This window comes from Ylistrum balloti, unplaced genomic scaffold (assembly GCF_031769215.1).
Source record: "Ylistrum balloti isolate Yb309-2 unplaced genomic scaffold, AGI_CSIRO_Ybal_v1 Utg369874, whole genome shotgun sequence".
Taxonomy (NCBI): Eukaryota; Metazoa; Mollusca; class Bivalvia; order Pectinida; family Pectinidae; genus Ylistrum; species Ylistrum balloti.
The window spans coordinates 1342411-1357004 of record NW_026782015.1 but is presented as its reverse complement, the minus strand read 5'-3'; the positions used below and the strand labels follow the sequence as shown (position 1 = coordinate 1357004).

The 14594-nt window shown below is 35.8% G+C and overlaps 1 protein-coding gene across 1 annotated transcript in view; it reads right to left on the bottom strand.

Annotated features, from left to right (window-relative positions):
• Positions 1–565: 565 nt before the first annotated feature.
• LOC132546029 (early estrogen-induced gene 1 protein-like) overlaps positions 566–14594 on the bottom strand; it is a 37392-nt gene continuing 23363 nt past the window's right edge. Inside the window, exons 3-8 of the mRNA XM_060209724.1 lie at positions 13766–13956; positions 13240–13406; positions 12857–13013; positions 7584–7641; positions 7184–7295; positions 566–6964 (exon numbers count right to left, since the gene is read on the bottom strand). Of these exons, the coding sequence (XP_060065707.1) occupies positions 6912–6964; positions 7184–7295; positions 7584–7641; positions 12857–13013; positions 13240–13406; positions 13766–13956 (738 nt within the window). The 3' untranslated portion in view covers positions 566–6911. The remainder of the gene's footprint in view (positions 6965–7183; positions 7296–7583; positions 7642–12856; positions 13014–13239; positions 13407–13765; positions 13957–14594) is intronic.

The window sequence follows — 14594 nt, the reverse complement described above, 5'->3', positions numbered from 1 at the left end:
AACCTCTTTATTGAAATAAATGACCTCCTCCCTCCTTCAAGGTAACAGGAATCAAATGTGTTTAAACCGTCAATAAAGGGGGTATCAAATTTGTTAAAATAATGTCTTTTTTTTTCAGTCACAAGGATGTTATAACCGTTAATCAACTTCTGAAAACCATGACCTTGAGTCATAATTCCTAGAACATGATGGGATGAAGTGGTAGTTTGTTCAAAACATTGATTACCTTGACCTTAGTTCATGCATGATCATGTGTCATTTATCTCGGCATGCTACTATCAATATGTCTCGGACCTCTCGAATCTTGCCCTTCACTATTTAACTTTGAGCTCTGTTAGAGCTAAATTGTTTTAGGGGATAAAAAACAAAAAAAACAGATACTGGTAGATATTATGTCACTTGGCAACAAATTACAGGAGTAATCAGGGAAACTTTCTTTTCAGCCTAATTTTTTCTCAGATTTCTCTGATGTATGATGTAAAGAAGTGAGGTTTTTCAGACTAAACAAGGCAAAACACCTGTGGTCAGAAATACACTTCAGATATAATTTCAATAACAAAAACACTTGTTAAGTTTTTACAAACATTTATTCTTTAGTATTAAAACTAAGATAGAAGTAAGTTCTGATAATAGTATGTATCAGAAATTCTACCATGACGGATGACACAGAATGTAAACAGTTTTATAGACATGGAGGTCCCAGTCTGATTAAACTTACAGGTCATTGATGTTATAATCAGACTGGAATCTGTATGGTTAGTATCACTGGTACACAACCTGGCAAAATTTTCTTGTTTATTTTTCTGAGCTAAAACTGAGCTTATCTTTACTCTCTTTAAGTTGAAAACAACGACTATGCATTAAGAAGCTATTTTCATAGGCATAAAACTGCATAAACTACATATGTATCTAGATCTTGAGTTAAAGCAATGCTAAGAACACGTGTTTTGTTAACAAATGATACAGCTGCATTAAATATTAAAGGGTGCACTTCTAACATGATGATCACAGGTACGACATGAAACGCTGCATACGGTCTTAATTCACATCACAGGTATGAAGGGTAGTGAAAGAAACCAGTATTGTTCTAAATATTAAAATTAATCGCGCTTAAATAAAGGTTTCGAGCTAATATATAGACAGATACAGGCGAGTCTGAACACATTGACCAGTGAAGACCAGTGAGACTGACCACAATGACCAATTAAGACCAGTGAAACTGACCTTAATGATCAGTAAAGACATACAACAGTACACAAAATCTAGTACAGTTATAATATACAGGGTTATAAATGAATCAAACATTTGTTCAATGAGGCAAAGTACTACAGGCCTCTCACCAGGCATGGGTGTCAGCAATATTTGAGCAAAGCTTTATCATTAACAAAAATCTACAAGCTGTGTTGGAATCTTGCAAAACTACTGAATAAATTATCTAAAGCTAGAGAACATTAAGATTCTGCCATCAATCTGAGATAAACTAATGAGAAGACAGAGTATTTAATGGTTTACCATTTATATTTCACAAGTGATATTTAATGAGAAACCATTAAATCTCCTTTTTATTAAGTTTTAAAGAAGAAAAACTTGAAAGCTGTTCTTAACATAAAATGAAGTGTCGTTCAAAAAAGTTTGGAAAATATCAGCAGAAAATTGACGAAAAAGTGAAACAATCATTGGAAAATTGATGACATCACAAGTAGTGATGCAGAAATTATAGAAGTTTTTATCAAATTGATAAATTCCTATCCATATATTTCACTGACAAACATGTCATAAATCATTATAACATCAGAGTTAAATCACTGAAAACTTATTTAGGAGTAGAAATGTAGCCCAGGTTAAGTTGTGATGATAATCAACACTCAATACTATATCACTGGTATAAATGAGGTAGAATCAAAGCTAGTTTTAAACCCTAATGCTAGAGTGGCTGGAGTTACCTGTAAACTATGGCCAAGGTATTGGTTCTAAAACAGCAGCCAGGTTACACGTCGTTGTTTACGGGAATCCATGGGGATTATACATTCCAACATTACAGGTTTCATAATAAATGACAGTTACATAATTTGATAACTAATTTTACGTTAGAAAACAAATCAGCAAATTATAATTCTGTGGTACAAGGTGTTCACAGATCAAACACAAATACATTAAGATCAAGACACACTAATGTCATTTTGTGCTGTCATCATTTTCTGGTAACAACCTATTTTATATAAACATTGTGTAATGTATACTGTATCACCAACTCAGTGGCACATAACACTTGCATGACCATCCATCAGTGGCATGCATCACCTGAGGGACACACATCACCTAAGGGACACACATCACCTGAGGGACACACATCACTTGAGGGACACACATCACCTAAGGGACACACATCACCTGATGGGACTCACATCACCTAAGGGACACACATCACCTGAGGGACACACATCACCTAAGGGACACACAGAACCTGATTGGACACACATCACCTGAGGACATGCATCACCGGATTGGACATGCATCACCTGAGGGACAAACATCACCTTATGGGACATGCATTACTTGATGGGATACACATCAGCTGAAAGGACATGTGTTCTCTCTGCTCAACTTAAAAGACCTTTTCTTCTCTCCCCTAAATCACTCTAAACATTTATCATAGTTAAGGATTTCTATTCTGGCAGTAAAGCCGAGCTCTAAAATTTCTTCAGAAATGTGGATGTGGGGAGGCAAATGTCACATCTATCACAGTGAACCCAGCAATCATACAACAGTAATCACATGTCTTTTTGGCTCTGAATTGGTCTGTACAGGTAATTTCATGGTGCTGATTATATTGAGGAGTTTGTCAATGTTGGAGAATCAGTAAGTACCTTGGGTATATAAACTCAATGGTTACAACATCTCCAATACATATATATCAGCTCTTTGTAGTACCAGATTCCAAGTTGGGTTAGTTTGCAAGACAGAAAAAATACAACAGTTACAATTAATCATTCTCATTTTAATAAATTTCTATCACTTTATTTATCTATATTTCAAAACTTCTTAAAATTCCTTTTTACTTCTCTAAATTTGTGAACTACAGTCGAATTTACTACAAAAACCACCTCCATTAAGCATTTTACTTTCTGAAGAGACCATCACCAGCAAGTAATTATGTTTCTAAACAAATGATCTCCACCAAGCAAATCCCTGTCTTACAAGACCACCTTTACTAAGCATTTTCCTCTCTAAAGAGACCACCCCCATTAAGCAATCCAATTTCTAGTGAAACCATCTCCAAAAAGTAATTTCCTCTCAAAAGAGGCAAACTTCACTATGTCATTCTATCTCTCGTGACACCAATTAATCAAATCACGGAATTCAATAGATGATAGATATGTATAACCAATAACTGTCACCAAATCAAGAGAGTAGACACTATTCATTTTGAATCTTAAGATTACTTCCCACCAATATATGGTAAAATTGGTGAGGCATGATACCGCCCACAACAGACCAATATATGGTGGATTTGGTGAGGCAAAGTACTGCCCAACACAGACCAATATATGGTGGATTTGGTGAGGCAAGGTACTGCCACCAAAAGAGACTAATATGCAGTGGATTTGGTGAGGCATAATACTTAATTCAATTATAGAAAAATTAATTAAAATCACAAAATTATCTTGTAATGATGCACTATAACTGTTGAGCATTTGGTCTAGTACTTTATATATATATATATTAGTTAAAACACAGATCAATGCTATGTAATATACAGGGGAAACTGACTTACTATATATACAACATGTGTCAGTACCATCTATATAAACAGTGAGACATGTTTTCTGTAAGGAGAATACACATAACCTTGCATGTCTGGTGTTAGTTTGTCAAACCTGGTAACTGAAACTATATCAAAGTGTTAATTTGACGGAAAATTAAACCTTGTTTTGTTGCTTGTCAAACCCTGGAAAATTTATTTATGTAGTTCTACTTTTAGCATGGCCTGTGCCTTGTGTAGTACGGTAGGAAGCGACTAACACTAGGTCATCTGTTCGGAAAAGGTTTTCAGGAGTGATTCATTATTATTGTACAGAAACACAAACATGGTGGGTACATTTAATATGCTGACAGCTGACACACAAGGAGAGACAAAGACAATAGTACAGTCCTATACAAAATATATTGTCTAAACGAACTTTTATAAATAACAATTTAGAAACAGAAATATTATACTTGTTACATTAACCTCCAGAACTCTACATGGTAAGTTATGAAAACTATAGACACAGAAATATGTTTGAGGTTATGAAAAGTAAGCACAGAAATTATATTTGAGCTCTCAATGTTTGGTTAAGAAAACTAGGTAAATAAATATGTCCGAGCTTTACATGGTAGGTTATGAGGGTTATAAGTATAGAAAAAAGTCTGAGCTTTAAATGGTAAAGCAATCAGAAGTAACTTTAAGACTGCCTCACTGCTGTGTCATCTGTAGCACCTGTTGGACAATCATAAGGAATGTTTAGTCAGTAGGTAAAACAAAGCCATCAACATAATCAGTATTACATTAAGAATACAGTTTAAAATTTGAGACAGAAAAATTTCACGAGGAGGAAGCAATAGGCATAGCAACGGTGTTGGGTTTACAAAGGATTGACAACTTGTGAAAGATATTCTATGATGGAGATCTGAGGTTCACAACTGGGGTGAAAGTTTCGATGATAGGTTTTGTTAGTTATTGGTTATGATATGATACATGATAGGAGATAATGATCAAATTATATCATAACACACTAAAGTGTTGTTATAATAACACTACAGAACATATGGGGCCGTCTACTTACACGTTATAACATGTTATCTATACAATAACACATTTCTAATGACAATGATGAGATTCTGTATCTACAGAACTAATACAACAACAGCCATAAATATCCTAACTTTAACAGTGTCCATGATAAACAATGAATACCCTGTTGTTCACAGCGTGATAAATGACAATAAAAAATTTCTCTGTAAGGCACAGGAAATCAATCAGCAGGCAGAGATATTGGTAATCATCATACAAACATGGTCTTGATTACCAGTTCAAATCAGTATAACATGATCTCACAGAGTTTTTACAAAAAAATCCACATTACAAAATATTTCATTACTTCATACTCCTAGACAACAACCACCAAAAAACAGTCTTCAGTATACTGTGAAATGGTTAAACATGTTTTTCTACTGAACACAGATCTGGTAAATCTGAATACACAGGAGTCAACCTTCACCTCCAACACTGGCCAAGTTACAATGATCTCGTGTGATATCGTTTTCTACTGGAATTTACCGAATTTAATATTATAGTGTTGGTGTGATATCTTAGAAAGCATAGCAGTTATCTTTTTAAGTCCAATTTAACAGACTTATTTTCTGGTGTGGCTTATTCATTCAAGTGATGGAGTTATCTCCCTATCTCCAAACAGTCTATTTTGAATCCAGTAATCCCCCTTGGCAAAAGTGTTCTGATGCAACATCAGATTTACAATTATCCCCCCTGACAAAGTGTGGTACAGCAAAAGTTGAGGTGGAGATAACAGGCAGAATTTTAGGCAGCATTTCCGTTACGCGGTTGAAATGGATCAGGTGATCTGGAATTATTCCACTATACATGAATGCACTTGTACCTGATGTTGGACCTAAAAAATATATGTAAAGCTCAAAATGAACATTTTCAGAATTTCCTGTCTATCATAAATCAATTAACTAAAGTTAAGATACCATCCATTTCACTCATACTTTATAGCACAATGCTCCCGAAAATATGTGAGTGCACTGACCCTGCTTTTTATGCTGAAATTCTTAAAAACTAATGATATTCAACAAGTCAGTTTCTGGCAGGTACAGCTTGACCACTGAAACTGCACATGCCAAATATTACGCAGTCCAGCCTCAGTCCCGATCTGTACCTGCCTCTTTTACTTCACTCTCCAACTGTTTCAACAGCTTATGCAATAGCGCCGTAAGCGAAGGCTAGTTAAATCTACTTCGTAGTCTGACCAGGTTTAATGAGATGAAATGAGACATAATGTAATAGCACCAAGCGTACCATTAGAAAAGCTCAAATGGGAGAATCTAAAAATAGAAATGCAGTTATCTCCCTTGAATCCTAGTGTATTCTCTTTTTCTATCTCTTAACACCACATAGAACCTTAATAGGAGTAACATGTTCAAATACTTACATACTGTTTTACAATAACTTATAATGGCAATGGCTGCAGTACATATAAACAATGCCATGACTGCCATAAACACTGCCATGGCTTAATACAGTGTCATGATTAAGTATTAACATTTTAATGGTAACTTATAAATATTTCCATTGTAACATGTAAACATTTCCATGGTAAGCTGTAAACATCTCCATGGTAGACTATAAAAGATTTGTAAGATATATCTTAATGCCTTTAGAAACCTTAAGAAAATCACAACATAGGAATTGGATTTGTTGAATTCATATCTTTTCCAGGAAAGTTTTCTAAAATCAAAATCACAAAGTCTTGTTTCTGTTCAATGAAACATCATTTTACAACATATGATAGAATAAAACAGGAATGAGTCCAGGATCCTAGAGTGTCTTGCAACAGAGACAGGCTGGAATTCTCTTCCTTAATGGATTTGCTTGTTCCTGTGGAGACATATACAGGGATAATAATAGAAAGTCCAACACCAAGGGTTTTAGCCAAACAGCTATTGTTCCCAGGTTCATCAGAATGATGCATATCACTTAGACTCCTGAGGTTGCCTAGGTGTCAAACAATTATGATTCCTAATTTCTTCTGAACGACACCCATCACTTTCACTGCTGATGTCACCTGAGGGCTGAATGGCTTTAATTCCTGGTTTCAACAGAACAACACCCATCACTTTAACCTCTGTGGTCACCTTAGGGCCGTTGTACCATCTTTATCTACCAGCAGCTGTAGTCCTGAACCTGTCACACAAAGCACAGAGTCTACTATTAGTGTCTAACAGGGTAATGCATTCCGAACTGACAAAAAGATATTTTTAAATTTTTACTCAGACACAACAATAAACAATTTTAGACACCAAGTATTGTTTATTGTTTTATTTACTTAACATTCACACAAAGATAAGGGGTGTGAGAGTAAACAGATTCAGCACAGTCAATATACCAATAAGGACAACATACTTTCTTCCCGTGAGGATAGAAGGTCTGCCGAGTTGAGGAGTTCATCAACAACCCCTGTGGCATCTACTCGTGTGGAATCCATCCTCTTCTCCTTCGTAGAGTCCTCAAATTTCTGTAATAACAAACAGATGGACTTATGGGTGTTTACATTAAACACTCTGCATCTTTCTGTTAAACGTTGAATTACTTGTGTGAATTTGTTTGCCTTTTCAAGCACTTCAAATCAGAAATTTATTTAAAACTTAATAAAAATTCCAGTCAGAACTGGCTGTAATTTTGAGCCCAGTTTTCACTTCAACACCTAGTAGATATTCTTTATCTCTGACTAATTTGATATTTTTTCTCTCTAAAGAATATGATACAAACTGACTATGAAATCACAAAAGCAATGACAACATACCTTTCTGCGGTCGCCTTTGATGAGATCATTGATGAGAGCAGATCCAGCACTTGGACTTCTGTAAAAGAAGAAACATATCTAGTGTTAGCCAAATTTTTATCTTAATTGTGCATGATCCTTCATAGTGTCAATATCATGGTTGGCTATTCGTAAAAAGCATGATATATCTGGATTGTATGGTTGACTATTCATACAGTGTAAGATATATCCTGACACTATGGTTGACTATTCATACAGAGTAAGATATATCCTGACACTATGGTTGACTATTCATACAGTGTAAGATATATCCTGACACTATGGTTGACTATTCATACAGTGTAAGATATATCCTGACACTATGGTTGACTATTCATACAGTGTAAGATATATCCTGACACTATGGTTGACTATTCATACAGTGTAAGATATATCCTGACACTATGGTTGACTATTCATACAGTGTAAGATATATCCTGACACTATGGTTGACTCTTCATACAGAGTAAGATATATCCTGACACTATGGTTGACTATTTACACAGTGTAAGATATATCCTGACACTATGGTTGACTATTCATACAGTGTAAGATATATCCTGACACTATGGTTGACTATTAATACAGTGTAAGATATATCCTGACACTATGGTTGACTATTCATACAGTGTAAGATATATCCTGACACTATGGTTGACTATTCATACAGAGTAAGATATATCCTGACACTATGGTTGACTATTCATACAGAGTAAGATATATCCTGACACTATGGTTGACTATTTACACAGTGTAAGATATATCCTGACACTATGGTTGACTATTCATACAGAGTAAGATATATCCTGACACTATGGTTGACTATTCATACAGTGTAAGATATATCCTGACACTATGGTTGACTATTTACACAGTGTAAGATATATCCTGACACTATGGTTGACTATTTACACAGTGTAAGATATATCCTGACACTATGGTTGACTATTCATACAGAGTAAGATATATCCTGACACTATGGTTGACTATTCATACAGTGTAAGATATATCCTGACACTATGGTTGACTATTTACACAGTGTAAGATATATCCTGACACTATGGTTGACTATTTACACAGTGTAAGATATATCCTGACACTATGGTTGACTATTCATACAGTGTAAGATATATCCTGACACTATGGTTGACTATTAATACAGTGCAAGACATATCCTGACATTATGGTTGACTATTCATACAGAGTAAGACATATCCTGACACTATGGTTGACTATTCATACAGTGTAAGATATATCCTGACACTATGGTTGACTATTCATACAGTGTAAGATATATCCTGACACTATGGTTGACTATTCATACAGTGTAAGACATATCCTGACACTATGGTTGACTATTCATACAGAGTAAGACATATCCTGACACTATGGTTGACTCTTGTGCAGCGTATAAAACAAATACTGTGAAAAGAATGTTAAAGAATTTTGTATATAAAATGTAATATTGCTACTTGAAGCAGTGAGTGACAGTATTGTAGATCTACATTCTAAATTCTAGCCATCAGTAGTATTGACTTCACACATCACAGCAATCAACACTCTGACCACACTATGGAAGCTCTGTGCACCTTATGATGCAGTCTGCTGTTAGTTAAAACAGGATATGATGTACATAAAAGAGTGTATAGAATTATATATTAATGATATAGTAATGTACACATATATGTATTTACATTAATGATATACAGTGGTTCCGAGTTAATTCTGATGCCAGCGGTGTGGAAAACTTGCAATTGGGATGGAAATATTAGGGAAAAGAGTTCTGTAATATTATTTATATCAACTAGCCTGGAAAATCAAATTCTAGAACCTGAAATATTTTTAGAAAACAAAATGCATTATTCCTGACATATTTGTCATAAAGTTAAGTGATCAGCATACCGATCACTCTTTTGTAATAGTACGCTGCAGTGTTCAGGTCATCCTCATGGGCACCCACCTGTGTCATCAGCACTACATGTATATATACAATTGTCCAGTAGGTATTTGATTGTAGCCCTAATTCATAAACAGACTTCTTCCTCATTAATTAGGAAAATTTAACTGTACTGTAATTAATCTGTTATAGAGACTGAAGCTTGGGTGCAAATATGGTCACAATAACAAATAGAGCTTGGAGATATTCAAAGCTGTCTCCAATATTCCATACCTTGGATTGGGAAGTAAACTTAAAGCCAGATGACTTTATGATGAAATATTATTATTCAACCCATAAGCATGTAAAACATGAAATATTGTGCATAGGTTAAAAGTCGAAATTCACAACTACTGGATTGATCAAGACTATGTTTTCTTTGCACCAACACAAGTGGATGTAGCCGTTTCCACAATGAGAAAGTTGTCGTATAAATACATGACTTTTCCACTTCTAAAACTTAACATATAAACATGAAGACCAAGGGTACCATTCACTGAACACAAGTACAAGTTATCCATACATATAGGATCAAGTTAACCACTTGCTCTTTCTTATTCACAATAAATGCCATGTTTAACAAGCAGTATAAAAATCCAAATGATTACATCAGTCATGAATCATTAATCAGATGTCTATGTCCTCAGGTTATAAAGGGACATCACTCTGTATGACAGGCCATACGCCAAACTTTGCAGTCTAGAAAACTTGTGATCCAGATGATGTAAACAGGGAATATAGGTGTAGGTTCACAGTAGTATAGCAGAATTAATAGGCACATTTGATTTGATTAGGTATGATTATCAATGATTTAATACTTCATCATCATTAAGATGTTTCATTTCTATTAATAACTTGTCTGTTTACCTATACCCAGAGGTTTCCAAACTTCAGGATTGGTCACACATCCAGTGTTTTATTTTGCTTACATTTATCAAACTGTGAATGCCAGTTATGAATGAAATGATAAAAGATTTTAATGTGACTGAGAAGTTAAAGTAGAAGTAAACATTAGGCCAAAACACACCGGTATACTCACAAATATAAAACATTCAAAAATCTGTAAAGTGATATAAGTCATGCATGTATGTGCAGGTATACAGAAACAGCATGTACCAAAGTAGCAAACCTATCTACTGACTAAAGCAAAATAAATGTTCTGAATGAAAGAAAGTATCATAAATTGGGAAATGTTTGCAAAGTATTAAAATTAATCTGAATATTTGATGAAATATATTTTCATTTAAATTTTGTATATTTTCAATTTTAACAGATCTGTGGTTCTTCCTATCTGACTGCCTGAAAGGTTTTCTTTCTGAACTTACATTTTGATACCACAGACAAATTTGCTTTAACTAAAGTGATGCTAAAACTTTCCCAATTTGATGCTATATATTACATCCTCATACCGACCACAGGTCTGTAACATTACCTCCCCTTTCCACCCCTTCCTTAATCTACACCAAAAATACCTCTTCTACACAGGTATTTCTGACTGTAACAGACCTGTGGTTATGTAACCTTACCTTTTGCAATGGTCACTGTTTCATCAGATAAGAAAGGAAAATAGATTTATAATAAGGATTGTGTTTTCTGCTGATCACTCATATATTTTCTTTTCCTTGACAAAACCAGAGAAATATTATAGTATAGTACATTGGCAGATACATGCTATCATTTACGTATGAAAAAGTACTTTGATTTGGTCCATGCTAATTGTAGATACAGTAAATACTTAAAGGTATAAGGTTTTAGTGCTAATTTCTACATATAGTACCTAACTTCTAGTACCTAACTTCATGCTAATTTAATTTATCTTAATAACATGTATATATGGGCAGCATTTTGATTTTCTGACTTAATTGCACCAAACATTTCTTGTATCAGGTTGATATACCTTGTGTGGGTGGGTTTTTTGTCTGGTAAGATACCTTGTATGGGTGGGGTTTTTGTCTGGTAACATACCTTGTATGGGTGGGGTTTTTCGTCAGGCGACAAACATTGTATGGGTGTGGTTCGTGTCAAGTGACAAACTTTGTATGGGCGGGGCTCTTGTCTGGTAACATACCTTGTATGGGTGGGGTTTTTGTCTGGTAACATACCTTGTATGGGTGGGGCTCTTGTCTTGTAACATACCTTGTATGGGTGGGGTTTTTGTCTGGTAACATACCTTGTATGGGTGGGGCTCTTGTCTTGTAACATACCTTGTATGGGTGGGGTTTTTGTCTGGTAACATACCTTGTATGGGTGGGGCTCTTGTCTTGTAACATACCTTGTATGGGTGGGGTTTTTGTCTTGTAACATACCTTGTATGGGTGGGGTTTTTGTCTGGTAGCTTACCTTGTATGGGTGGGGCTCTTGTCTTGAAATATACCTTGTATGGGTGGGGTTTTTGTCTGGTAACATACCTTGTATGGATGGGGTTTTTGTCTGGTAGCTTACCTGGTATGGGTGGGGTTTTTGTCTGGTAGCTTACCTTGTATGGGTGTGGTTTTTGTCTGGTAGCTTACCTTGTATGGGTGGGGTTTTTGTCTGGTAGCTTACCTTGTATGGGTGGGGCTCTTGTCTTGTAACATACCTTGTATGGGTGGGGTTTTTGTCTGGTAACATACCTTGTATGGGTGGGGCTCTTGTCTTGTAACATACCTTGTATGGGTGGGGTTTTTGTCTGGTAACATACCTTGTATGGGTGGGGTTTTTGTCTGGTAGCTTACCTTGTATGAATGGGGTTTTTGTCTGGTAACATACCTTGTATGGGTGGGGTTTTTGTCTGGTAAGGTACCCTGTATGGATGGGGTTTTTGTCTGGTAGCTTACCTTGTATGGGTGGGGTTTTTGTCTGGTAGCTTACCTTGTATGGGTGGGGCGCTCTTGTCTTGTAACATACCTTGTATGGGTGGGGTTTTTGTCTGGTAACATACCTTGTATGGGTGGGGCTCTTGTCTTGTAACATACCTTGTATGGGTGGGGTTTTTGTCTGGTAGCTTACCTTGTATGAATGGGGTTTTTTTCTGGTAACATACCTTGTATGGGTGAGTTTTTTGTCTGGTAGCTTACCTTGTATGGGTGGGGTTTTTGTCTGGTAGCTTACCTTGTTTGGGTGGAGTTTTTGTCTGGTAACATACCTTGTATGGGTGGGTTTTTTGTCTGGTAGCTTACCTTGTATGGGTGGGGTTTTTGTCTGGTAACATACCTTGTATGGGTGGGGTTTTTCTCTGGTAGTATGGATGGGGTTTTTGTCTGGTAGCTTACCTTGTATGGGTGGGGTTTTTGTCTGGTAACATACCTTGTATGGGTGGGGTTTTTGTCTGGTAGCTTACCTTGTATGGGTGGGGTTTTCATTGCCTATACTGGACTGTCGACTGTGTGATAATGAGACATAGCCTGTTGAACCTTTAGAATGCTGACTTGCATAGCTGTTGTTTCGTGAATGGCTCTTCTCAAAGTCATGGTTACTGTCAAACTCCGGGGGATTTTCTGTAATACAAACCAGTAATCTAACAAGATGTAAGGGCAGATTACTTTCATTTCAACATAACAAGAGGCCAATGGGACCTGTATCACTATGATATAATCAATCATAATTATTATTAATTTTTAAATATAGATCCTATCTACTAATTTAGAGGCTTTGTAAGATATCTATTTTTTAAATTCTTGGACACAGATCCTCAATCACCGGGCTTTACATCACAGGACTTACCAACAGGGAGGATTGCAGGACGGTCTTTCCTGGGGAGACTGTCAAACCCGCTGCTGTTGGAGGCAAGACTTCCCTCACTACAGTCCTCAATCCCCCGCGCTTCCTGTTCCTGCACATCCATCATCTCCATCGGTAGACGGTAAAACACAGACTTGCTCTTTTGAGGACTAACAATGGTAGTAAATACTTTGAGATTAGTTACATAAAACTTCTGTCAGTAAACTTTATCATGAGTTTGATAACTATAAGGAAATACTTCGTATATTAGACTTTCACATATAAACTTTTCGTTAGTTCACAATACTCAAAACAACCTGTCACAGGAGATTTTATGGCATGTACACAATCATTATTTCACAAGAATTTCTTATTTTAGACTTTGAGCAAAGTATCTCTGGATATTGCCACGTTAACATATACCAGGTACATTGAACACAGGTATTTTAACACCAGAAACATCTCTATACTACCTTATACTTTGAACACTGGGTCTCCAGACACAAGGGACATCTCCACACTAACTTACACTTTGAACACAGGGTCCCCGGACACCAAGGACATCTCAACGGTAACCTCCAGGACGGAATTGTCTTGTCTATGTTTGGAGTCATAGCCCTCTAGAAGGAATTTCTGAGTCTGACAACCTGACCCAGCATACTCTGCCAAGTCCACATCCTTATACCCGAGCTTCTGGTATGTCCTCCCTCCTTTCAGCTCCTACAATAGGTCAAGGTCAATCAGAGGTCAGGTTAAAGCTGGACATTGAAATGGACAATACTTACCAATACAGTATGCTAATAATTTTGTACTGATTGTGGCAAACAATATTTTGGAAAGATCACTAATTTCTGAGAAAAAGCAATGATCATAATCTGTATGTCATGCATCTTGTTTTCAAACCAGCCTAAAACTAATGAAGCACAACATATAATGAAGTGTAAATGATGGTGACCCTCTTGTATATTCGATTGACTGCAAAATAAGACAAGCACAACTAAAGCCCCTAAGGCACCAATATCCTAATTTTTTTAAAGATGTCATCAATCATTATTGATAAAAAGTAAAAATGATAAATATAAGAAGTAAAAATTCCATATAACCACTGGTGACCATCTTGAACATCTGATCAACTTCAAAATGTGGCATGCAAAAATTTCCACTCCTGAAGATATGTAATTGAAGTTATATCCAATTGGTAGATTTGGAGATATACAATGGCTGGATTACTGACAAGTTTAAGTTTAGTGCTATACTCTTTAATAGGTTTATTATAACACATGCAGTTTCTCATTAAAAAGGTATCAAAAACATTGTCTTTAATTAAAGAACATGGGCTAAAATTAGATAACTTTTTT